Here is a 26,592-nt window from a genome sequence, read left to right as displayed (position 1 = left end):
CAAATTTTGTTATATATTATATTTTTTTGATTGTAGATATTCAATTGTAAAATTTTAACATGAAGCAATACATTTAATTTTTATTCAGCATTTGAATTAATGTACCTGTGGATATTAAATATATGCAATTTTTACAAAGCTGCAAATGTGAGGGACATGTTTGCTGCCATATTCAGACCTGGGTATATAAGTGACAGCAATCTACACTGTGTCATAAACCAAAATGTGAAGTGCAAGGAACTTTGGATCTCTGCAATAAAACTGGCCAGGCGTGGATCTGGGCAAGTTTACAGTATAAAACAATATCTGAGGCTTCAAGTGTTCCCAGCACAGTGGCCTCAGTCATTCTGAAATGGTGCTTGGCTAATAATATCCTTACTGTGAACCATGGTGGTGGCATGATGCTATGTTTGTTTTTCTCAGTGAGTTAAAGGGACTGGTAATGAGACACATCTCCAATATAACGAGCTTGAGAGTTTCTGCCATAAAGAATGCGATTCTGCTCAAACCCAGTGGGCGATACTTTTAGGGATGCATACAAGTAGACTTGCAGATGCTGCCAAGGGGCCTTTTACAAAATACCGAATAAAGTGCTTTCATGAGTAAGCAAATTAATAAAAATAAAACTGAAATAACACTATTCAGATGTGTCTGAATCATGTAATTTCATCTTTTTTTTTTTATCTTCAAAACTCTAACAATGGGCATTACATCTATTCAAAACAAATCCACATCCCAAAGCATCCATGGAAGGGTGTTTGTATAAAAAAAAAAACCAAAAAGGAAAATCTTCTACAAGAGCCAAGTCAAAGTCCAGATCTCATTCCTACTGAGAATCAGTTGTACCATTTGGAAATTAGTCACGCAACCAACCTGAATGTGGACCAAATCTGCTAGGAGGAATGAGCCATGTTCACTCTGTGTGCAAATCTGGTAGCCATTTACCTCAACAGACTCATGGAACTCTCTTAAACATCTGCTGACAAATAATGAATTTTGAATTTGTGGATTTAACAGCATGTTGTTTTGCAGTATACTTACTATGTGTCTTGTAATGAAACATCAAAGATGTTAGGGTATCCAGCAATACAGTAAGGCAATATAGTTATCTGACATGTGACCATTAATCCAGAAGCTCCTATTCTTGAGTGGCATAGACAATAAAAAACAACAAGAAACAATGCAGACATGTTGCTTTAAGCCACAATCCTTCATAAATTAAGCCACCATTGAAAATCACCTTGGTGCAGCCATTTCTACCATGATCATCAGATTTATTCCATTGATTTTGCATTTAATCTGCACTGCATCTTTAATCTGAATTTAATCTGAATTTGCATAATTCAGAGGGACTGAAAAATCAGGATGCAGCCAGTAAGCAGTTAGATGAATAAAGCAAAACCCAGTAATTAGAACTCTGTTTTATTTAACAAAAATAGTTTGTTTTGAGTTTCCATGGCATGAAAAGTGAATATTTGACCAGGTTCAGCAAATGTGTGTATAAGGCACACAGCTTTTTTTTTTTTACGACAGAATACTTAACAGACCAGTGAGGCTGCAATCATTTTGATTCAAACACACAAACATGCACGCTCGCGCACACACACGCACAGACAGGTGCACACACACACCACATAGTGCAATGTTAAGTCACATAATTTGCATGTCATTATGAAATGTTTCTCATGACCTTTTAAGTGGCATATTTTCATATAGCTAAAATAATATATTTGTACACCAATACACAGTGATGCAGCTGTGTGTGTGGGGAAGGGGTTTCCATAATGCTTCATCTTGGTCTCTTTCAGTAATCTCATTCTCAACTCTTGCAGATTTTCAAATTACTCACCATTTTCCATCTGCTTTTACATATCCCAGGAACATCTGATCAAAACTAGATAAAGCCTTACCTAAGCAGAAATGGTAATCTATATCGTGACCAAAACAATGGTGTTATCCATGATTTAAAATAAAAGAGCAGTGTACATTCATTTGGCCCCTTGTTCAGTACCAAAGGTCAGCCAGAGATGAGAAATCTGATTGGCTAAGACCTCCAAGCAGTCACTCAGATTGGCTAAAAGTTCATAATAAAGTTCTGGGAATCACTATTATCTTCATATGGGTGACAGTGTGTGTCTCTGTGATTGGCTGAGTTCAGGATGCCAGACGTCCACAATGAAGATGAGTCTGTAGCTGTCTGCTTCCTGCCACACCTCGTGCTCGAATGAATCGTCAAATATCAACACCTTGCTCTCTTCCCACTTCCTGTAAGACACACAGTTGTTGTCCCATTTATTTGTAATGGATTTTTAAAGGAATAAACAGACAAAACAGTATAAAAATACAAAATGAACATTACCCACTCAACACCAGTTATAATGTATCCACAACTCATTTGGTAGTTACTTTAGTAAATACACATAGGTACATGTGTTTATTACTGGTAAATGATGATAATCATCATTATATGTCATTATTTTTAAAAACACAGACTACTACTGAAGCTCCTGTTTTGAGCGTTCGTGGCTACCCCAGTGGGGCGCGTGCTAGTTTGTTTGCTAACCTGGTCTGGTTGGTGCAGCGGATCAGGCAGCCACTGGGCGGAACGACGAGGCCCAGATGCATACGCAGGCGACAGTTAGTGGGACCAGTGTGAGGCCAGACGTGCGTCCCAGGCTGCATCACTGAAAACTTTATCTGACGGAGAAGGACAGACAGAATGGGAGAAATGGCAGAAGGTAGGACATACATTCATACCGCCTAATCAAATATATGGCCATTTACTGTTAGTCTTTTTAATCCAATCCCCCCTCACTAATACTTTTATGACTTATAGTACCATTAACGCTCCACTAGAAACTATATTGTCCTCTGGTGGTACACTATTCACAGGTTGAGAAACCCTATACTACAGGGGTTATCAACTGGTGGTCTGTAGCTCACAACAATAAAAAACTAAATACAAAAACAACAAAGCCTTTTTAAAAATTATTAAATTTGATTTGGAAATCTAAACATTTTCAGATGATCTGGGGATCAGAATGAATAATGAAATTTTTAAAAATCGTTAAATAAATATGCACAATTTAACCCAGGGCCTGGTTTAAGTGGGAGGTGGTGCACAGAGATGATGTGAATCCTATACTAAGCATCTTTACCTGGCCTCTCTTGCAAGTGGTGGCTTCTGGGTAACGCTCCATCAAAGCACAGGTTTTGGGAACACTCTGACAGGCAGAAGCCACCTTCCGCCCTGCAAAATACAATTCAAACATGAGCTCATGTATGCTTCTCTTTAGACGTCTTCGTTACACATGACACAAGATGCATGAGTTATTTAGCATGTTCATGTATGTTACTATATTGATGCATCTGTACTGTCTTTATTGATGCATATTTATGGTTGTTTTGTGTGCATATTACCTTGTTGCCAGAGTGTGAACTGGCCCCAGTCTCCTGTCTCTCTAAGATTTTCATCCTCTGGCAAAAAGTGTCCAGATTTAGCATCCAGCACGGTTAGTGCTTCATCTCTGATGGTCTTCCAGTTCTGCTCCAGCATCTACACACACACATATACACATGTATATCTACACACACATATACACATGTATATCTACACACACATATACACAAGTACACAGTGACAAAACCACTTACTGACCTCATCTAAACGCAACACTCTATATAATGAAAGTAAAACATTAGTATCATGGAAATTCGGAGGAATTTAGTCAGAATTCAACTAGTCATTACACTTTTTAGATTTCCTTTATTTTGCATTTTCAAAATAAAAGATCACTGGTTGCATACTGGTATGTTGAAATGACCTATAGTTGCTCTGTGTTTAAATATATTCATCTTAACCCACTCACAGACTTCTATCATACAGTTTACCAAAAGCTTGCAGGTGCACAGTGTAGCTCACTGAACAGTGTTACTCTTCCTAACTCTAGGAGACTGTTCAACAATGTCAACTGCCCCAAACCCTCAAGTTATAAGCTTAAGGTTAATGTTCCATTAATTACTTGACATTTACAATATCTGGATTTCAAGGACTATTTGAGGTGTTCAGAACTGGTATTCACATATTGTGCTGGTACAGCTGTAGTGATGCAGGCGAGGAATTCAGTACCCGGACAAGGTCGGTGTATCCAGTTTCCTTGGCCGTCCACCACGGTTGAGCTCGCAGTCCAGCCACGTTGTAAAGTGACCTCTGCCACACGGACGCAAAATGGCCATGTTGGTATCCAGCCTCGTACCAGGCGTAGGCTTGCTGTACACATAAGAGCACACGCATCACTGTACACACATAAGAGCACACGCTTCACTGTACACACATACGAGCACACGCTTCACTGTACACACAATACGATCACACGCTTCACTGTACACACATAAGAGCACACGCTTCACTGTACACACATACGAGCACACGCTTCACTATACACACACACGAGCACACGCTTCACTGTACACACATACGAGCACTCAATTCACTGTACACACATATGAGCACATGCTTCATTGTAGCATCTGGGATAGACGTGAAAGTGCATTGCTTTTGTTTTGTTTGTTTTACCGGGGTGACAACTTACACTCACGTCTCCTGTCCTCTGCAGGGCATCGCCAAGGTGAAAATAAAACCTCCCGTCATCTGTGCCGGGTTCCCCAGACTCCAAACCTTCCTGGACACATATGTACGCATTCGGACATGCTAAATCCGACAGTACGGGACTGGCCCCAGCTCCACACCAAGGTGAGCTGTCATCAGATTACAGCTGAACTCTGAATATGGAATTGTGCTGCATAAACAAACATTACTATACACACACTATACTATACTGTTATAGCTGGCTTATGTACACTATCTGAAACCTCACAGTATACTAGTGCAGTAATGTCTTTGATCTACTGACTGTTTAATCCACAATATTTGAATAACCAAATTGATTTCAGTTCAGTTAATTCATTCAATTCAGTTCATTTCGATTAAGTACATACTGTATGTGTGTGAGGGACTGTGAGGTTTACCCTGAGGTAAGGAATGCTTTCTGCAATCTTATTTTCAGATTTAAGGATGAATCCATAATGCACTTTGGCAAACCCATCGTTCGGAGACACAGTCAAAACCTTTGAAGGGAGAGACATCAGATGAAGGAAAAGATCAGAAGAAAAAGGGAAAGATCAGACAAAGGGGGAAATCTTTTTTTGTCATTATCACACCACCATCCAAGTTCTTAATGAGAGGTGTATCCCATCTGACAAGGAAGCAACAGAATATTTTTAATGTAATAAATAGCATGTTATACCCAGATTGTCAAATATACCAGTTTTAGCTTTATTTTTTTGAAAACAGGGAAATATGATTGACACATATGGTGAAGCCAGGCATATGGAGTACAAAGGTGACATCTGAATTTGGAATAGTTCTAATGTGGAATTGAGTGGACTTTAAAAAGACAAAACAACATGTCATTTCCAGATCCACTGCAGAACAGCTATCTGTCATGATGGCCTAGTGATCTAGAAGATGAGACTAAATGTGGAATACTGGCAGACCCCAATTTGTTTTAGTTGAGGAAAATGGCATGAAAGCAAAGCCAAGTGTCCAACAAGAGCATTCACAAATACACACAGTTTTATTCAGTTCATCAAGGAAAGGAAACCATTCTTCACTAGAGAGTTTTCTCTTCACTACACAAAACCAAGACAGCCTCACCTCCTCATAAACCTGCTTGGCCCCCTTGTTATCGCCGATCAGCAGATGAGACACTCCCAGATCATTCTTCAAGCTAATGTCTTCCGGGAAAATTTGCACTAGCTTCTCCAGGGTGGCCAACGAGCCCCTCATGCGGCCTGCACGTGCACACGAATTGCGGTTTAGGGTCGGACCTCAGAGAAGCGACCAGTTGGTGTGGGTAGGTTGGTGCGCGTACCTAAGAACTGCTGTCTGTCAGCGCGGCGCTTCAGTGCGGCTTTGACGAGATCCGCAGGGACGTCGGGGAGCTCGGCAGCCTCCCTGTAAGTGTTCACCGCCTTCAGCAGCATCTCATTGCTGCGCATTTTCTCCGCCATGTCGTCCTCAGCCTGTTTATATACATATGCATGTATATATATGTATATTACACACACACATGTGTATTTTATTAATGGACACACATCATAATGCGCAGTAAGAGAGTGCTGGTCTATTTTGATCAGCATCATTTACCTGAGCTTTGCCATAGCGACTTTTGGGACTCTGAGGATACTTCTGCACAAGAGCCTCAAAGGCACGTAGAGCTTCCTCAACTTTTCCCTACAGAATCAAGTCAAATACTATTACAGATTTTCATTTTCATACTTTCTGCATTTCAGGAATTCTTCAAAAAACGTATTCCTGAGTTAGCAAAGAATTGGACATGGGGCCCACCTTTTTACGCAGTTTGTCAGCTGCACTGATTTCAGATTTGATTGTTTTGTCAAATTTATTGAAGAGCTTTGGCTTTTTCTTCTTGGCTGTGCAACATGAACACAGACACATAAAATAAAATTACCCCAAAGAGTCAAATTTCTAATTAAAATGCTTTTTGTAAAATTTGTTGAACCCACCTGCCGTTTCTGCTGTAACCTCTGCTGCAGACTCGTGCCCAGCTTGAGACTCTGTTATCGTTTCTGAAGGAGCTTCTGGTTCAGACGTCTCGGGTGGAGTCTGGGGCTGAGGCGGAGTCTGGGTTGGAGTCTCAGTGAGAGGTAGTGTAGGTTCAGGCTCCAATGTAATGTCTGTTGAAACCTTACTTCCAGGTGTGTCTTTTGGTGTAGACTCTTTGGGAAGAAAATATTAAATGCAATGTGATATTTTAGTTCTACTCCAGCACCTGAGCAGAGTTGCCTGTTCTCCTGAGAAGAGGACATCTGTACAATGAATTCTAAACAATGAGTGTGAATCTCTTCACAAAACAAATTTACAAAAGAAACCCTTTGATATTTATGAACATAGCATACTAGTCTCTTCCAGATGTACATGGTATAATTCTTCATCTTGGTATCTTTCTGCTGCAGATAGTTCTGAAAAAGACACAGAACACAGATCACACTTTGCAAGTAAACACTGATGTTGGTATAAGGACTTATTCTGGGAGAGGTCAGTTTGTCAGGAACTATTAATATTACCTAGAGTTTTCTCAGGTGAAGCCTCTACCACCAATTCTGAAACATACAAGTTTATTATCCATAAACTGTCAAACTCGTAACATCAAAAAGCTTAACATGGATAAACAATAATACTGCAATGTTTTTGTTTAAATATGTTTGGTGGCTAATGTTCTTCATACAAATCGTGGTGATCTTACTTCCAGTGCTGTCAATGTATTCTTGTGAGTCTGGTAAGGAGGCATCTACAGTACATAAGACAGACATAATGTTACCATGTTGAATATCATGAAAATTATTCAGATAAAGCCAACACTGATTCCAATACAATACAATGGAATAATTTTGGGTCTAAAAAAAGCAGAGCAGTAATAATATGAAACTGTACTGAAGGAAAAAACACAAAAGGAAATATATACTAACCAAACGCATGAAAAGAAGATCCAGCAGCAGTCTTGTCTGCAAGGATATAAAATATTGATACTAGAATTACTGTCTAAATTGTTATATAAAGAAAATGTGAAGTATATACCATACACAGACATTTACATTCACTTGTATACCCAGCAGTGCCCAACATCCAACCACATATGAATATAAAGATAAATAATATTAATAAACGAAAAAGGCCAAATCTGTGATGGCAACACTTTAAAGATGGTATTAACATGCCTTCATTAAAGGAAGTAACAGGCACAGGTTCATCAGGTCCCACTTCACTTCCTGTGTCTCTGGAGCCCTCTGCTGCCTTCTGATCTGAAGTTGCACCTGAATACAGTGGAACACAAGGAGCATTTCTGATGCTGCAAAACTACACGTTCCACAAATCATCTACATTTTTATTAAATCGTGAAAACAGCTTTGAATTATTTTGTGTGTGACCTGTTTTGTGAAAAAGGAAAAAAAATATTACTTCCAACAGCAATCAATAAACAAAGAAATCAAGCGTACATGGTGATGCTAAGTCAGCATACATAACGACCTTAACTGGCTTTTAAGTAGGTGCATTCCTGTGTTACCAAACAATTCCCACCTAGCTCATCAAATGTTATTGTGATATGAAAAGCGTTTTCTTTTTACTGCTGTGCACACTTACCATCAATGTTCTAGTAAGATCATTCTCATTCAGTGATTTCTTTCTTTAAAGCATTAGATGATAGATTACATTTAGCCAGAAAACATCGTAGCAGTGCTCTCCAGATATACATGCTTGGGAAAATGAGCAAAACGGGTTGTAACCATGTCTTTCGTTAGTATATTCTCAGATTTTCCCAGCGTTCATGAGCGTTGTACACACATATGAGCTTCATGTTTTCTATGAATTTAGCTTACAAATGTTATGCTTTCACATCTCCACTGTAATGTCAAAAAAGACAAAACCATTTGATAGCCTTCTTTGCAAAATCTTTTTGTGTCAGAAAGTTCGGAGGGCACTGTACCTTAAAGCTGAATGGCAAGGTGCAAATGAGAAAGATGGATCATCCCACAATTATGTATTTCATACCAGAATCTCTAGAGCCTTTTCGCTTTTTTATTATTATTTTTTTTTACATGATTATGATAATGCATACATTGTGTGTGTGTATTTATAGATGACTGACAAAAAAAAAACACGACTATTTCAAATTTTGTGTAGTTGTGTAGGTGACTGCAGGCAGGGGAGCTGTTGTACTGTGGTTGTGGTCTTACCTTCCCTTTTGGGAGGTGCCTCCGTTGCTTCAGTTGTTTGTTTTAACCCTGCATGTGGTTGTGAGAAAGTAAAAAAACTAAACCTGAGGTAATGACTTATCTAACGTATCTCACTAAAAATTCAAATCTATTCAGACAATCACAGCCATCCAATCAGAAAGAAAACACACAAGATGCAAACACACTGACATCCTTCAAACAGCTGCATGACTGACGAAGGTGTTACCTCAGACCTACAGCTACACACACCTTTATAATCACACACACTCATATAAACACACCCAAACTCACACCCATATAAACACACACACCCATCTGAACACACACACCCAATTGAACACACACCCATCTGAACACACACCCATATAATCACACACCCATATTATCACACACCCATATAATCACACACCCATATAATCACACACCCATATAATCACACACCCAAACTCACACCCAAACTCACACCCCTCTAAACATACCCATCTATCACACACCCAAACTCACACCAAAACTTTCAACTATTTAAATACACAACCAAACTCACACCCAAATCCCAAAACATAGAAGCCTGGTGTCACGTTGATAAAATACATTTTAATAAAGATGGGTATAGAGAAAACTATCTTAATTTTTAATCAAATGTATTAGATATACATCTCCTTATTCACAGTCTATTTTCTGAGACAAAATTAACAATAGTGTCTTATGACATTCTTGTATAAACCCTAAAATTTACAATTATAACAGTAAGCTTACTGTTATAGTTACTGTTATATTCAAGTGTCTTGAATTTTTGCTAAATATCAAACACAAAGAACATCAGTAACAGACTACAAAGGATAGTGCCAGTCCTTTCACACAAAATCTGTAATATTTCTTCTAATTTCTAAGTCATCCTGGCACTTCCTACTATGATTGAAACCAAGAAAAAACAGAAAGGTCTGTTTGTAGACCTTAGGTAGTACCATGCTGTGAGTCTTAATTGTAGTCTACTGGGGACCGAAGACCACACAATAAAACCATAGCTTCAGTTATCAAAATATATGCCAAGTGTAATCATCAGTTCTTTTAGTAAAACAATGAAATAAAAAACCTTAAATGATTACATTAATAATACCTAATTTTTAAAAAGTTGTTTTGTTGTTGAAAATAGATCACAAACCAAAAAAAGCACCTGAGGTATACATCAGTCATTTGGTATTTGGAAATAACTGAATGCACTGATGTCACCCCTCTGAGGAAAATGGTACATTCAAATTTTAAAGCCTTTTTCTGCATCTTTTGTTCTTTCTGCTTCAAAGTCCTCTTAAAACACCTAATTTAGCAGCAGACTTCACTGAGAGTGTAGTGAAAACTGAAACAATCTCTGGTGGCATTGACTGAATTACTGAATCATTTAATTTGAACAGACTTCGCTGATTTGAACAGGCAAATATCAGTTGAACAGGCCAATATCAATGGCAAGTATCAATGGCAACATTTCAGCTTTCTCTTTTGCTAGTCTATCATCAAAACCCATCAAGAATCACAGGATTGGTGGACTGGTTTGTTTTATAACAATAAATACAGATTAAATTACAAATAACCATAAAGAAAAGAACAGAAACTGGTTTTAACTGGAAAGCATCATTTGGCTTAGCCAAATGCTCCACTCCTCAATGTTACTGTACTTTGGACACAACCAAAACAGGCTATGAGAAAGTTGGCACCAGCTCAAGCCTACGCTCATGAGGTCATCAGACCTTATGTTATAAGTTTTGTGATGTCCACACTGGATAGGTCAGGTCTGTTTAAAGCCTGACCTTTTTCTCACCTTCCATGGATTCACATTATACTTAATTAAACCTGTCAATGGTTGTCTTTCCTGTTTTTCCTAATGGAAGATTTTAAGAGACCTCTAGTAGATACTTTTTCCTCTTTCTCTTCAACTTCCTTTTTCTTAGCCAGCTTTTCAGTCTTCTCCTTGACCTGTCTTTCTCTTTCTTTCTGAGCTTCTTTTTCTGCCTTTTGTTGAGCCAGGTTTTCTTTTTCTAATCTCTCTCTCTCAACTTTGTCCTTCTCCAGTTGTTCTTTTTCAGCTCTTTCTTTTGCAGCTTTTTCTCTAGCTAATCTTTCCTTTTCAGCTTTTTCTTTCTCAGCTTTTTCTATTGCAAGTCTTTCCTTTTTTTCTGCCTGATCTCTTGCTAGCTTTTCTGCTTTCTCCTTCTCAGCCTTCTCTTTGGCTAGTCTCTCTTTTTCTGCTCTCTCCTTTTCAGCTTTCTCTTTGGCTAGTCTCTCTTTTTCTGCTCTCTCCTTTTCGGCTTTCTCTTTCGCTAGTCTTTCTTTTTCTGCTCTCTCCTTCTCTGCTTTCTCTTTTGCTAGTCTCTCTTTTTCAGCTCTCTCCTTTGCTAGTCTCTCTTTTTCTGCCCTCTCCTTTTCGGCTTTCTCTTTGGCTAGTCTCTCTTTTTCTGCTCTCTCCTTTTCAGCTTTCTCTTTGGCTAGTCTTTCTTTTTCTGCTCTCTCCTTCTCCGCTTTCTCTTTTGCTAGCCTCTCTTTTTCAGCTCTCTCCTTTTCAGCTTTCTCTTTCGCTAGCCTTTCTTTTTCTGCCCTCTGCTTTTCAGCTTTCTCCTTTGCTAGTCTCTCTTTTTCTGCCCTCTGCTTTTCAGCTTTCTCTTTTGCTAGTCTCTCTTTTTCTGCTCTCTCCTTTTCAGCTTTCTCTTTTGCTAGTCTCTCTTTTTCTGCTCTCTCCTTTTCAGCTTTCTGTTTTGCTAGTCTTTCTTTTTCTGCTTTCTCTTTCGCTAGTCTTTCTTTTTCTGCTCTCTCCTTTTCAGCTTTCTCTTTCGCTAGTCTTTCTTTTTCTGCTCTCTCCTTTTCAGCCTTCTCTTTCGCTAGCCTTTCTTTTTCTGCTCTCTCCTTTTCAGCCTTTTCTTTCACTAGTCTTTCTTTTTCTGCTCTCTCCTTTTCAGCCTTCTCTTTTGCTAGTCTTTCTTTTTCTGCTCTCTCCTTTTCAGCTTTCTCTTTTGCTAGTCTCTCTTTTTCTGCTTTCTCTTTAGCTAGTCTTTCTTTTTCAGCTCTCTCCTTCTCTGCTTTTTCTTTTGCTAGTCTTTCTTTTTCTGCTCTCTCCTTTTCAGCTTTCTCTTTTGCTAGCCTTTCTTTTTCTGCTCTCTCCTTTTCAGCCTTCTCTTTCGCTAGTCTCTCTTTTTCTGCTCTCTCCTTTTCAGCCTTCTCTTTCGCTAGTCTCTCTTTTTCTGCTCTCTCCTTTTCAGCCTTCTCTTTCGCTAGTCTCTCTTTTTCTGCTCTCTCCTTTTCAGCTTTCTCTTTCGCTAGCCTTTCTTTTTCTGCTCTCTCCTTTTCAGCTTTCTCTTTAGCTAGTCTCTCCTTTTCAGCTTTCTCTTTTGCTAGTCTCTCTTTTTCTGCTCTTTCCTTTTCCGCTTTCTCTTTAGCTAGTCTTTCCTTTTCTGCTCTCTCCTTTTCAGCTTTCTCTTTAGCTAGTCTTTCCTTTTCTGCTCTCTCCTTTTCAGCTTTCTCTTTAGCTAGTCTTTCCTTTTCTGCTCTCTCCTTTTCAGCTTTCTCTTTCGCTAGTCTTTCCTTTTCTGCTCTCTCCTTTTCAGCTTTCTCTTTCGCTAGCCTTTCTTTTTCTGCTCTCTCCTTTTCAGCTTTCTCTTTTGCTAGTCTCTCTTTTTCTGCTCTTTCCTTTTCAGCTTTCTCTTTCGCTAGCCTTTCTTTTTCTGCTCTCTCCTTTTCTGCTTTCTCTTTTGCTAGCCTTTCTTTTTCAGCTCTCTCCTTCTCATCTTGTTCTCTTGCTAATCTCTCCTTTTCTGCCTTTTCTTTTGCTGCCTTCTCTTTGGCCAACCTCTCCTGTTCTGCCTTTTCCCTCTCCGCTTGCTCTTTAGCTAGCCTTTCAGCCTTCTCCTTTTCAGCCTTTTCTTTTGCAAGTCTTTCTTGCAAAGCTTGTTCTCGCTCTGCCTTCTCTTTAGCTAATTTTTCTTCACGCTTCTTCCTTTCTTTCTCTTCACGTAGTTTAGCTTCAGCCTCTTCCTTGGCTTTCTGAGCAGCAAGCAGAGTTTGCCTCTCCTCTTCCTCTTGGGCCAGAACATTACGGACCTCAGCCAGTGCTAGCTTAGCAATCTTTTTCGCCTCTATCTTCTCATGGATCATCCGAAGCTGCTCTTTCAGAGCTGCCTTTAGCTTTTCCCCAATTTGTCGAGCAGAATGCACTAGATATGGATAGGAAAAGTTTCAATTTTCAAAAGGTCTCAAATGGTAAAAGCTAATTTCCTCGTTCCATGCAAAAAATGTGTTGTTCATGCCCATGAACAGTTAGTGTTGCATGAAGGCTCTTTAAGAAACCAGCTAGAGCATATTTCTTGCCAGCTCCAAGTAAAACTGTCACTGTGGCATTCATGTAACACTCTGCATCAAAGCATTCCCTGTGTTAGAACAATTTTTTTTGTTGTTCACACAGTATTTTGTATTATCAACTGCAACAACCCCAATCCTACACATGTTAAATTTCATTTAACATGAGTCATCTTTCAAAGGAATGAATAAATAAACAAACAAATTATATTAGTATATTTCATTAAATGCATAAGTGTAATATCAAGATTATCACAGATAAAAAAATGTTTAAAACCTCAATCTCAACAATGCACTGGGACCAACAGTTAACCAAGTTATGACACCAAGCTCCACACAAAATTATGCACACATTTATTACACAATTACATTTCGCACAACTCATGCTCTGTACCTCTTTTTTTAGGCTGGTGGTCTTTATCATTCTCAGCTGCAATGAGATGGGGACAAACACCATCAGAGACTGTGTTCACGTAACCAGTAATATAGTTATGAGCATGGCACAAGACCATAAGATTGAAATGGGAGTGCAGTGCACAGTAAGTAATAAGCCTAGATGTAATAAGCACTGAGCTTTTAACATACAAAGACGAGTGACCTGTACAGCTGAGTAAAGCTATTTATCATCAAAATATGTTTTGGTGGATGAGAATAGTTCTGTAACCTGGTCACTCACCACAATTAAGTCATGGACATCTGCCTATGTTTAAAGTTGTCAGGCTGTGTTAAAGGTAAAAACGCTTAGCTATCTAAAACATACATGCCTACAGCAGTGGAATAAAATCTAAGGTTGTGAATGGCGCTTTTACAGCCTTCAGCTCAATCAAAGGGCTTCGGTCACATCCATTTATAATGAAGTTTGATTGATACAGCAAGGAACAAGTTATAAGGCACTAACACATTCTAAAACCTGCTAAAGAAACATTCTAAGCCAACACAAGCGTGGCAGCTACTATTACCATGCACACTTAAAGACATTGCAGGTTTCCATCTTTGCTAGGAATCATGAATTCTCCTTAAAACAGCTAAAATCTACATAACCATACATCAGTCTGAGACAATATATGTAGTATTTGTAGTGTAATAAAGCTTATGCTGACTGTATAGCAAAATCACATCTAATATACTCCACAAGCAGATCTTCCATGATAGGACATAAAAAAGCCAAACAAATCACAGCGGCGAGAAAGCAGTGCTCCACAACTACGGACAAGGGTCCGTCCTTAAATACCTTTGCGTGCAGCTTTTTTCTTAATGGTCACGGGGGTTTCCTCTGATTCAGAAAAAAGAAACATATGAATGAAGGCTCACACATGAGGAGATATACTGTGCACACGCACACACACCAGTCTGCCACATAGCTGGTAGCATTTTTGTAATAACAAAAACAGACATCAACTTAAGGAAGCCACCTGAACTAATACTAACCGTAAATGGTAAATTAATCATAATCACACATAAATCCTCCTCATGGCCAACATGCTGCAAATACATAATGACTTATGAAATGTCAAACACACACAGACTTGTGTACACACATCAGATTCCCTCACAAACACATAGCTGCCAACTTAAACAAGTGTCAACCAATCAAGCTAAATTAAGAGACTGTCCCTGTGTGGTAGGTCATGGCATTACTGAACACACTGTACACCTTCATCTAGGCATGTACACAGCTCTGCTTTGAATGGGGAAATCACTACCAGTAATAAGACAACAGCACAATCAATAGGCTGTGTGTTTTTTGGCAGCTATAACAGTCTACACCTCTTCCTCATTTGTAGTTCAACAAAGGATGATGGATAACAAAAAAAACAAACAGACTGACTACGGCACTCATATGTTCCACTCCAAATACGTTCCAGTTAGCTCAGGTTAACACCGCATCAAATTGAGCAAGAATATATAGGTCAAATTGCACTGACTCTGCAAAAAAAACTTCAGTCACTCTGCCCACACACACACACACACACACACACACACACACAATAAACTATTTTAACAATCTGGAATTTTCCATGCAATCTCATCAACAGTAAGATGCGAGTTAAAAAAACAAACAAAAACAACCCAACAGATGACAAACAAGGAGGTCCATGGCAACACTCTTTAGGAACATGCACACTAACTGCATTTAAAAGTCCTTTACACATTCACTAATGACAACAGTTCTGTGCAAATCTCCTAATTTTCTTTGACTCTTTCACAAGGCAAGCACACGTGCAGTCTTCACAGGGCGAGCACATTCGCTAAACCGTCAACGGCAGAGACAGCGGCCTCGAAGCAGACGGGTCTCCAGCCATACAGCGGCCTGCAGAGCCACGGGTCGAGTTACAGGGCTTATGCCCTCTAACTTCGTAACATACCAGCCACCCTCTCCGCCTCCTCCGCAACACGCCCTCCGACCTCTCCGGCCTCGCACGGAAACAGCGCATCAAAGAGAAGTGCCAGGGAGCTTTCTAACCAATCAGAGCTCTCATCTGCTAAAGCATCATCGCTTGTTTTGCGCACAGAGCGACAGCCAGGCAAGCCTATGTGGCAGAGAAAGAGCAGAAAAGAGTGTGAGAAAGGTAGAAAGAAAGGTTGAAAGGAGAGAGAGAGCTGAAATGCAAAATGAGGAAAACACTGAAACTTGAAATCTGGGTTTTACTGAAACACATCTTGATTCCTGAAACAGTTTGTGTCCATGGTTTTTGCACTGAACTGCATGGTCTACTTTCTTTCCTTGTGTAGCCCATCATAAATCAGGGGCCATGAAGCTCTGCAGTCTCAGTTGGCTTCTGTTCTTCACTCACAGTGAAGTCAGTGGCTGAACACTGAATACTGATGCACTGGTGCACGTGCTGACTAACAATTCTGAGCCACTTTTCTTAATTTTTGCTGGTACATCACTGCACTGAACATGTTAATGAATGGTTGCTTACTTCAGTTAGAGGCACAGCATGGCTATTCACATATCTTTATCCCCTTTTGAGTTCAAGATACTTATCACACTTAGTTATCAGGGTCAGTTATCATGGAAACCTACTAGTTTGTTTATGTGGTAACCCAAACATTTTGCAACAGGATATCTTCTTCTTTAGGCCACTTATTGTTCTTCCAATTCTCTCTCTCTCTCTCTCTCTCTCTCTCTCTCTCTCTCTCTCTCTCTCTCTCTCTCTCTCTCTCTCTCTCTCTCTCTGACTCACACACAGAAATACTGCCTTAGGTAGGTCATTCACAAATATAATGCTGGCTTTCATTTTACTGATGAATATCAGTTTCATTTATTCATTTAACTAGCCTCCACACAACAAACAGGAAGACTAGAGCTGCATTTGTATGAACAGGAAAGTCCTTCTAAATTCTGAAGGGTTGCTGGTTTGGTTCAGCCATGTCAGAATGCAGAACCCTGTATCAAAGCCCATTAATCTTAGTCAGTTTACACTGGGTTCCTATTCATCAATTCCACACCAACTACAAAATCTACCTGCTAACAACCGGAGCTCTAATGTTGCTGAATCCTAGAGTGTTACAGCCCTTTGTGTAGTTTGGCTCAGCTCAGCTGAGGCACACTGTGTGATCCATATGCAGCTGACGTACTAGCAGTAGCGGCTCCGCTCTGTAATAGTGTTCCAAAGAAACGGGCTCAACAACAGTGTTTGCGCTGGCCTACACTTTTGTCGAGCACTTTATAGGTTCAGTTTATTTTAAAAACATAAGATAAAATAAGATAACACAATGCTGTGTTATTTTAAGTTGACATTTGTTATCATAAACTTAAATGTTTTTGTTTTTCACATTATTTTTGTCTATAATAATAATAATAGCAGCTGTTGTTGGCAGATAAACTTGGCAAATATAGTTGGAACCACAAACCATGTTTCTAGCAAAGGCGGCACCAATGCTCACATTCTACAGTAAGAAGAATCATTTTCTGAGGTGAGTAAAAGGAATGAGTTCCATTTGAAATAAAAGAGAAAGACATTTCACAGAAAGGCAGCCAGCAAATCAATGGAAGCCTCATTAGTTCACGTACTGGGGATTAGTTCATGTCTAACAGACGTTTTCAGTCCAGTCCTTCATGGTCATTAGCCAGAGCAGGTCATCTCACAAATAGACCTGATCTAGATAATCAGTCTGAGGACTGTAATGAACACCTCTGACCTGTAGTATCAGGTAATTATCAGATAATTATCCAGCACCCTCTTCAACATCCACGCATAGCATACATCCCATAATATTCCCTTACTGATAGCCATTTACAACAAAGATGTAGGAATCAACAACCTCAGTCAGTCATGCAGGAAACAAACTGCAGGAGTGCACCCATACATACACACACACACACACACACACACACACAAACACGCAAACACACACTCACCCAAGAGAACTTTGGCATCTTCCACATCAAAGTCGCCATCACCATCAGCGTCATAGACTCCTCCGAGAGAACCTGGCATATAAAGGACATTTGTATGATTCTTCACTGCGTTACACAGGCACTCGTACTGATGAAGCAAAGGCATACCTACAACACTGTTGTATTCAACCAGGTCAAACCAGACTACTGCCACAGACATCCAAACACCCAACAGGGCAAGGACAAAGATCCAGCTGAAGATAGAGTTGCCCTCAGCTTTCTTACTGCCTTTACTTACAGGAGGCACAGCTTGGCTCTCTGAAAAGATAAAAAGATGGGTAGAAAAACAGAAACACACAGTATGCATACTTTTTTCCCTATAAATGAATAATAATCATATATTAATTTATTTCCTAAATAAATTGCAATGAACTACTCTGTGAAAGAACCTTGCATTTTAGGCATTTTGATTGGGATACAGCTTGGGGCTAAAGTATCGATTGGGAATAGGGGAAGAGGTTACAGTAAATGTCTAGAAGGGGTTGGGGAATATGTTTACAAGGAGTAAAGTAAACGTCTAGAGGGGGTTAGGTTTAAATGTCCAGAAGGGATTAGGGAGCATGTTTAGAAAGGGTTGGGGAATATGTTTAGAAGTGGTTGGAGAATATGTTTAGACTGTGAGTGGCTGCACAGGTGAAATAGAGTAAGATGGAGGGAACAGAGGCTACAAAATAACATCAGGATCATGTAACAGATAGTATTATATTTGCTGACAAGGACACCTGTGTACAAACCCCACGCTCAAAGACACAAACTCACCCCCCCCCCCCCACCTCCAGGCACCACAAGAATGAACACACATGCAGATATAGATATGTATACACAGAAATGTGTTAAATCACTTTGAGTGCAAATTTCTGCTGCTCTGACAGCAGGAGAGGGTCAGGGGAAGGACAATGGGACAGTGGGTTGTCCTAGAAAAACGCACCATAATACGGCCAAGCAACAAACCAAGTCCCCAAAAACCAGACATTCACGAAATCACGTTAGAAGAATCATCAACAACAGCGAGGTAAAAGCGGTGGTGTCGTGCCATAACTTGTTACGACCCAAAAAGAAAACACGTCACCATGCCTGAGCCCAATGTCATCTCACTATAAATAAAAGGGTCTATGTTTAAGGGCAACAGCACGATGGAGAGAGAGCGCACTGCTGTATCGACTCTCCAACTCAGTGACACACCGTCAGGGAACTGGGCCTTACCTGTGTCAAACATGCACAGCCACACGGACACAGACACACCGTTTTGCTGAGAAGCAGTTTCCGCTCAAGCCACTGTAACTCATGTAAACCAAAGTTGCACTGTGTAGCTAAAGGACAGCCCAAAGCAGGGACACGCACATGCAACTTTCACCGCACCAGCCCGGGCTGTCCGCAGCTCTTCACTCACGCCACTCCAGACATGTCAGCTTTTCTTTTTGCGCTCCTCAGATATCCGTCTACCTGTTAAATTTGCCATTTTCGTCCCATCTGCTTTAGTTTCTCCCATTCCTCTTGGTTTCTAGACTAGCACTCCCGAAGGAAACTGCAAGGGAAAAAGCCAGTCCTGTTTTTGCTCATATGAAACAGTGCTTGCTGGCTCAGCTGCAACAGGATACATACTTTGCCTGCTGGGTATTTTTAGTGCTGGGGTGACTACACACTCTAATGGGCCTCATATGGATACGACCATCAGTGACAAGTCTCCCACATTTACGCATGCATGCACGCGGGCACGCGCGCACACACACACTCATACACACACGCTCGAGCACGAGACTTGAGCAAATTTTGCAGGCAAAATGTATTTGCTATGTATGTCTAGCAATCAGTGAGTTACAGAAATGCAGGGTAAACATATGAATAGTTGTCATATACAAACTTACCACCTTTTCACTCACTTCATGGATGGTCTCAGAATATGAAAAAGCTGTCATGCTATTACAGACATCAAAATAGTCTTTGGTAAATACTAGAACATCTTCACATCTCTTCACGTTTTAACACGGATTCAACAGGCTTTTATTATTCTTTCCGTGAATGTTAGATAATAATCTTACGGTACAGTAATATAGAATTGTGTGTGAAATGTTTACATGACCACACGCAGTTTATACTTTTATGTAAACATGTAGTTTAACGACAATAAACATGTGTGACCCAAATAGGCTAGATAACTGTGTGGCTATGTAGGAAGAGCTAAAGAGGCCGTGATAAGACACAGGGACTCGGGTTATCATGACTAATTCTGCCACACTGACCACATGAATGAAGTGAGGTAGTCTGGCCATATCCACAACACACCAGTGCTACCGAAATGGGAACCAATGCATTAGATGGTCGAGGTGGATAGACGCGCATACATCGGTTGACTGACAGACTGTTTGTAATCCATTTAGACCAGGCGGATGATAGCCGATACCTAATGTGCAAAGCAGGTCTAACGTGTTAGAGTATCTTGGCAAATTCAGACCACTTTCTATGTTTGCCAGCTTGTAAAGTTATAAGGCACGTACAATGGCTAGCCACATAGCTGTCTTAGCTCTCTAGTTAGCTGTACTGTACCATCACGTAGCGAAGTCTACGGTATAACTGGATTCAAATACAAAACTGTTAGCTAGCTACTGTTGTCCTGACGATTTTAGATAGGTTAATATATCTACGATCACAACAGGGTCGGTGCACCATCTCATCTCATCGCACTTTAGTAGTGATAGCTATTAAACAGAAGTGGTTACCTTTTTTTGAATGATTGCGTGCGGATTTCTTATGGGCCATGACAACAGAGGCAGGATGAGGGACAAGTTGCTCTTTATTCTAAACTCCCCAATTCCTGTGCTAAATATCAGAAGAGTTTCATGCAAAAGCTGTAACGTTTGCAAACTTTGTTGTTGGAGAAATACCGCATGAAACCGACACAAAACTTCACCCAATCCCTACTCCTCGACGGAAGGATTACAGGGGGTCTTGAGCGCTGTAGCCAATCAGCTTTTGCCGGCTCCTCGATTCCTGAATCGCATCGATCCGCGCTTCCCCGATTCCGCTTTGCGACAGGACGTGCGGAACGTGGCAAACGTGAGCGTAGCGAAACGTTTTCTCGCGAGATCCTGGATTCAGCGATCTCTAGACGACAACATCTAGTAGCACATTTTTGTATGCCCCCTAATCAATGACATCTGATTCCGAGCTTTTCAGTCATGCTTTTCACGAGTTCTACGTGGTGAAAAGGGGAACACTGAACACTGGTTTAGTGATATGGTTTTGACTAAATTCACATGCACACACATACACACAACAACAACAATAACAAAATAACACTTAAACACTTTTGTGATTTATTTAGGTTGGAGATAAAAACATGCTGACATAACTTTCGAACATTGTGGTGTGGACAACATGTAGGCTAGTGTTTGGATTCAAGATTGTAGTTATTATGGTTGTCCTCTGATCAGGTGTCTTAACCTAAAGACACTTAAAATGGCAGTGGGCCAATATATTTTTGAATCAGTGAATTAAGAAGATAGACAAACTAATTTGTCAATCTTATTTTAGACAAGGGGAAAAAAAGAGATGCCGGTTCTCCCCTGGATTAAGATGCCCTCACTGAACCAACCTCTCTTACTTAAAATCAACAGTAGCCAATGTAAAGGCCATCAAACTACTCTTGGTGTAATCGCGTGCGTGTGGTTTTCACCAGCAGTGCGTGTACGCAGGAAGACAGCTGTCGTCTTGCTGAGGTGTCACATCTGGCTGATAGATCGACAGGTCCGGCAACTATACAGCTCAAGCCTGACTGCAGGCTACCACATTTACATGCTGTTCCGGTGAACGTGCCTTAGTATATTTCTTAATAATGTATATCACATATTGCTGCAGGGAGTTGCTTTAATGCGTTTGCAGCTCTGCATAGTTATACAATGGCTTTTAGAATGTGCATTAACCTGCATTATTATGTTTTGACCTTTTTTTAATGTTTGTAATATATACTTGTGAATGGAATTTATTTATGATTCCAAACCACACGCCAAACCACGGAGGAGTGGAGACTACATTGGGTCCTTATAACAGAACGGTCAAGTGCTGTTTAGCTATGAAAGCAGGTTTATTTGCATATAGCAAGGTTGATCACTAAATGCCTTGGGTCAACACACTGCAGCTTAGCATTGCTATGTACAAATAAAGGCTTTCTTCCATTCAGTCTTTCTCAGTTAATTTTTTTCAGCGTGGGCATCATCTGAGATTTGAGAATGATGAGACATCAAATAAACACTGCGCATCCTACATAAAGGAAATAATGAATAATGGAAGAGAACGCTGGAAAGAAAAAGAAAACAGCTTTCTTTCGCTATCTCTCTCTCCCTCTGTTCCATTATACTGTGTAAGTGTGCATAACATCAATCCCCCATAAACTGAAGCGCTGCACACAATACACGAGCCTGCGTCGAGCTGGGTGTAGGTCCTCATCACACCTCGGGAATGGAGTGATCCATTAGCGACTTCACAATGCTGTTGGACATCCTGCCGAGAGAAGAGGTACAGCAAACGCTAAAGGATTAGTTCAGGACAGTGGGGCACATGTGGACCAAACAAAGCCCCTGACCAGCAATAGGTTTCTTTACCTTTTCATCATATGCTCAAATATTACCACTGGCATCACTGTCACAGTTACGACATTCCCACTGGAATTGAGGATGTCTAACACTTGAGAGTCCTGAAGAAAGTGTGAGAGAGAAAGGAAGGAAGAGAGAAAGTTAGTGTGAGTGTCATTCATTGTGTAGTTATATTATAGAAAATCAATATAATGAAACATTAAAGCTTTTTAATGAAATATGAAATAATCAGGGTTTTCAGTGCTGCTCCTGTAGAGCTACTGTATGTTTCTGAAGAGTTTGGCTCTATGCCAAACCAAACACATTGGAGGTAATTCCAGGTAATTGTCTTTACAGTTATTTAACTGGTGAAATCAGGTGTAATACCCTTGATCTGCAGCTAAACTCTGCAGGAAGGTTCCTCTGCAGTAGGAGGATTAGAGATATCTGCTTTTGATTTAATATTTGTAATATCTTTTGTCATTAAATAAAACTGCATTTCACAGCCATACACACATATGCACTCAGAAACAGTTTGCCAGTATACTCCACAAAGACACTGAATATAAATCCACGGTTCTGAATGACCTCGATATAATAATAACTCAATTTTAACCCATAAATCCATCATACTACTTATAAAAAAAGAAAAAATAACACATGCAAAAATAAGGAATAGAGAGAGAAAGAGCGAGACCCATCTACCTTCAGCCCAATAACATTCTGCCCGTTGACCTCACAGATCTGGTGGTCAGTGAGGAGTCCATTGCGAGCGGCAGAGCTGTCCTTCACTATGGAGCTGATCCTGCCCTTCTTGAAGATGAAGCCCAGCTGGCCGTTCATATCCTTGTGCAAAGTGATGGTGCGCTCCAGTGGCCTGCAAAGGGAGACAAATCACAGCCCCCAGAGTGAGGTCAGGTCCCTGCAGCCAAATTGGGGTTATCAAATACCTCCCAAAATATCTTGATATCAAGACTGAAAACTTTATACATGCTAAGCTATTCTTAACCTTCCTCTTGTGTTAGCTTCCTATTACTATATTTTATGTTAATGGCTTGGTTTTGACCTGTGTTACTCAAATAGCCATTAAATACGACTAAAAACAAATTATTTATCATGCATGTTGTTTCTTACCTCTTGGTTACATTGTTGGGATTCCTTATCCATGAAAGTATTGGTTGTAATATTTTTGTTGTGGCCCCCTGGGCATTTCTTTTGACAGTATACACAACATATGCAACTCTAAATGTCTGCCTTTCCTTGTTTTGTGAAAAAGGCAAAGATGGAAACCCCTAACTGAAGATCAAATGGTTGGAGGAAGAGTTGGCAGTGGGCTGTTGGTATATAGTGTGTTTATGATTTCAGTTTTGGCAATTATTATTGTTTTCTAATATTAGCTAGGTTGAAACTGACTCTAACAACAGAAAGGTCATCGTTTTAACAGCAGCATTTTATAATTAAGTAATTATTATTTTTTTGTCTAAATCCAAGTTCCTGACAAAGTCAAAATGTCTTGATGCAATAATTAAATTTATGTAGTACTTACAAAACCTACAAACAGACTGGTCACAACCCTAACACTAGAGGAAGGTTATATACATCTATTTACAACACGCCCTCCCGTTCCTGGTAGCTTTATGAATAATTCAGCTGGGGTAGTTGCATGCTCATTAAAAAAATATTAGTGTATTTTGCGTGCAGGACACGCTGGTCAAAGCATTTCTGGGGTGAATGTGTTGCATGAAGTACCTGTCCCGGACGGCCAGCATGATCCTCTCGGGGTTGGCGAGCTTCAGCATCTTGTGCGCGCGGTCGCTCGTCCATCCGGCGCAAGAATCGCCGTTGATCTGCAGGATCTGATCGCCGAAGCGAAGACCTCCCAGTGCAGCCGCGGTGTTGGCCTGCACCAGCTGCACAAACACTCCCTGAAACACGCACGGACGCCACCAGTGTGTTTTCGTACACGCCTTGTAACTGGATTACTTTTAAGGGTTGTGAGATAATAATAAATGTTGATTCAAACCAGATTAATAATTTCAGGATCCTCTGCATATACCAAATTACATTCTGTAATGTGCACAGGAACCTTCAGGTTTCTGATTATTATGTCCATGCAATGAAACCAATAGTGATCTGCATTTATTGTAATACTATTTCTGTGTTACTGGAGCAGGGGAGTCATGTCAGACAAAACAGCAATGCTCCAAAATCTATGCACTAAACCTTGAGCACAGTGCCCAGAAAACACTGGGCTGTGGGCTAGCAAATGTTTACACGGGTTCCTCTTACGTTGTCTATAGCTTTAAGGCGGAGGCCGATCTTGCCGTCCATGTCTTTGCAGAGCACCACCTCTCTGACGCCCTGCCGAATCTCCGCCTTCTTTATGCCCAGGTCACTGCCTGTTATCGGGGCCGCTGCCCAGCTTGTGCCCCGCGAGACCACACTGAGATCCTAAAACACACGGAAAAGACAGAAGTCCTTCCGTTGCCCACACCTGCACTTTTGATCACACACACAGAAATAGGCACATAAACTTACTCCACTAGCTGACTCAGGGACTGTAGTGGACAGGGTTTTCAGAGTGTCTATGTTGAGATTCAGGCCCATAAATTCACTCAGCTCGGGGTACAACCTCCCAGAGGTACCTGCATGGACACACACACACACACACACACACACATCATATAATAATGCACATGGTGTGTTTATTGTTTTTTTTTATGTGCCATATTTGTCAATTGTGAATTTTACACCGCAATCAAAATTTGTCCTCCGCATTTTACCCATCTGTGCAGTTAGCTAGGGGGCTGTGGTGTACACATGCACACACACACACACACACACACACACACACACACACACACACACACACACACACACACACACACACACACACACACACACTAGTGATTACTAGGGGGCTGGTGCACACATGCCCAGAGCGGTGGGCAGCCCTAGCCCGGCGCCTGGGGAGCAGTTGGGGTTAGGTGCCTTGCTCAAGGACACCTCAGTCATGGCCTCAGGCCTGGGAATCAAACCCACAACCCTCCAGTCACAAGACCAATTCCCTACCACCAGACCATGACTGCCCCAATAATCAGGGAAACTGTAGGGAAATTCTCCAAAGCACTTACCTGTCTCCTCCAGTAGAGACTCATAAAGGACAGGGCTAGGCTGACCCTGCTCAGGTGCAGGTAGTGCCAGTGCTTTAGATGGGCTGGCAGTAGAGGCAGTATGTGCCTGTAGAAAAGATCAAATATTTACGGGTTTTACACTGTGACAAGAAAAATGTTGCATTGTTGTATTTTGCTTTTTTGATTTTCTTGAATGAATCAACCAAATCAGACAAACCTGGATGAATTTATCCACTTTCATGTCTTCTAACGATGGATACAGTGACATAGTTGGTCTCCTATCTCAGGTGTGCTGGATCAGTTACCTGAAAAGACATACTTGCACGCTAGATGGTGTAACCATAGTGCTGTGACCCAGAAACGCGTTATAATTCCAAATATAGTAGCAGTTATATTCCACATTCCAAATATTCCACATTCAAGACGAAATGCTCGAGGCTTGTTTGGATGCATGACATCCTATCAGCACACACGCAGAATACATTATTTACATGGATAAAAAAAACTCGATTAATGCAGTAAACCGCTTGCACAGCTGCCTTGTGTATAATCATTTATTCTTAAAGACGGGTAGACTGTTCTCAGATCCCTACATAGGCCTACATCCTGCAATAATAAAAATGGAGCAATTCAGACAACACCCGCTTATCACAATTTCGGAAGGAACTGCAAGCATCTTGTAGAGAGCGGTCTACTCTAATGTAATGACAGATCGGGAAAATAACGTAAGACTGCAGTAGCAGATGCAAACAAATTAGACGAATCGTTTAGCTGTGAGTGTATGGGATCGCACAATGTTGCTTCGTGGCTGTTCTGCTCATGACTCACCTTGATGCTGGATGTTGATCGGCGTTTACTACAGAACCTGAATAAGGATTATGGATAAGCGGTCAGTAGGTCACATCCGATAAAACGCTGTAGTTAAACGGGCGCCTCCGTTGCGTTATAGAAAGCCAACTCCGAGTTTGTGGACGTTCTGTATCCCAGACGATGAGCACGCGGTGTCCGTGAGAACCCCGTCAGGCGCGTTCACCGTCTGTTAGGTGAAGGGCAAGCGCTCGATGACATAAGCAGAACGCGCGTGTCCCCGTTTTCCTACAAGTAGGTTTCTGTGCGTTCCAGTCTTGTATTCCAATATTTGTGAAATTTTTACGGTGTCGTGTAGGTTTGTGTTCACCGTACCTTCCCCTTAACGTTTTGTCTCTTCCTAAGCTCCGTTGTGTCTCTTTTCTTTTCAAGCTGTAAAAGCCTATGCAGAACATCTGATTGAAATCATTAAAATATTATCGGAAGATTCAGCTTTGTTTATTTATTTTTTTAATGCGCCCAA

The 26,592-nt window shown here is 40.6% G+C and overlaps 2 protein-coding genes across 6 annotated transcripts; both read right to left on the bottom strand.

Annotated features, from left to right (window-relative positions):
* Nucleotides 1-1,461: 1,461 nt before the first annotated feature.
* unm_hu7910 (un-named hu7910) lies at nucleotides 1,462-20,630 on the bottom strand. 5 transcript variants are annotated; one of them, XM_076973611.1, is made up of 21 exons: nucleotides 19,004-20,230; nucleotides 17,669-17,818; nucleotides 17,522-17,593; nucleotides 8,818-8,865; nucleotides 7,801-7,896; nucleotides 7,552-7,587; nucleotides 7,329-7,373; nucleotides 7,150-7,185; nucleotides 6,982-7,044; nucleotides 6,589-6,801; nucleotides 6,410-6,495; nucleotides 6,209-6,295; nucleotides 5,934-6,084; nucleotides 5,717-5,853; nucleotides 5,029-5,127; nucleotides 4,593-4,682; nucleotides 4,130-4,270; nucleotides 3,421-3,556; nucleotides 3,159-3,250; nucleotides 2,564-2,697; nucleotides 1,462-2,265 (listed from the first exon to the last, which is right to left on the bottom strand). In XM_076973611.1, the coding sequence occupies exons 1-21, from the start codon at nucleotides 19,047-19,049 to the stop codon at nucleotides 2,115-2,117; spliced, it is 2,109 nt and encodes a 702-aa protein (XP_076829726.1). In that variant the 5' UTR covers nucleotides 19,050-20,230; the 3' UTR covers nucleotides 1,462-2,114. The 5 variants fall into 5 exon arrangements, with proteins under 5 accessions (XP_076829726.1, XP_076829722.1, XP_076829723.1 ...); XM_076973607.1 differs by lacking the exons at nucleotides 1,462-2,265; nucleotides 2,564-2,697; nucleotides 3,159-3,250; ... (13 more) ...; nucleotides 7,801-7,896; nucleotides 8,818-8,865 and adding exons at nucleotides 9,392-13,013; nucleotides 13,550-13,585; nucleotides 14,387-14,428; nucleotides 15,522-15,686; nucleotides 20,278-20,629 and having other exon boundaries at nucleotides 19,004-19,085; XM_076973608.1 differs by lacking the exons at nucleotides 1,462-2,265; nucleotides 2,564-2,697; nucleotides 3,159-3,250; ... (14 more) ...; nucleotides 8,818-8,865; nucleotides 19,004-20,230 and adding exons at nucleotides 9,392-13,013; nucleotides 13,550-13,585; nucleotides 14,387-14,428; nucleotides 15,522-15,686; nucleotides 20,278-20,630.
* Nucleotides 20,631-20,857: 227 nt separating this feature from the next.
* Nucleotides 20,858-26,470, bottom strand: sdcbp (syndecan binding protein (syntenin)). Its single transcript, XM_076973612.1, has 9 exons — nucleotides 26,091-26,470; nucleotides 25,480-25,567; nucleotides 25,263-25,368; nucleotides 24,667-24,773; nucleotides 24,418-24,579; nucleotides 23,878-24,053; nucleotides 22,834-23,005; nucleotides 22,159-22,250; nucleotides 20,858-22,057 (listed from the first exon to the last, which is right to left on the bottom strand). Exons 2-9 carry the CDS (start codon nucleotides 25,528-25,530, stop codon nucleotides 22,003-22,005), a joined length of 921 nt encoding a protein of 306 aa, XP_076829727.1. The 5' UTR covers nucleotides 25,531-25,567; nucleotides 26,091-26,470; the 3' UTR covers nucleotides 20,858-22,002.
* Nucleotides 26,471-26,592: the final 122 nt, after the last annotated feature.

This window comes from Brachyhypopomus gauderio, chromosome 14 (genome assembly GCF_052324685.1).
Source record: "Brachyhypopomus gauderio isolate BG-103 chromosome 14, BGAUD_0.2, whole genome shotgun sequence".
NCBI classification, from domain to species: domain Eukaryota; kingdom Metazoa; phylum Chordata; class Actinopteri; order Gymnotiformes; family Hypopomidae; genus Brachyhypopomus; species Brachyhypopomus gauderio.
The sequence above is the reverse complement of the archived record's forward strand: the minus strand, read 5'-3'. Positions and strand labels throughout refer to the sequence as shown.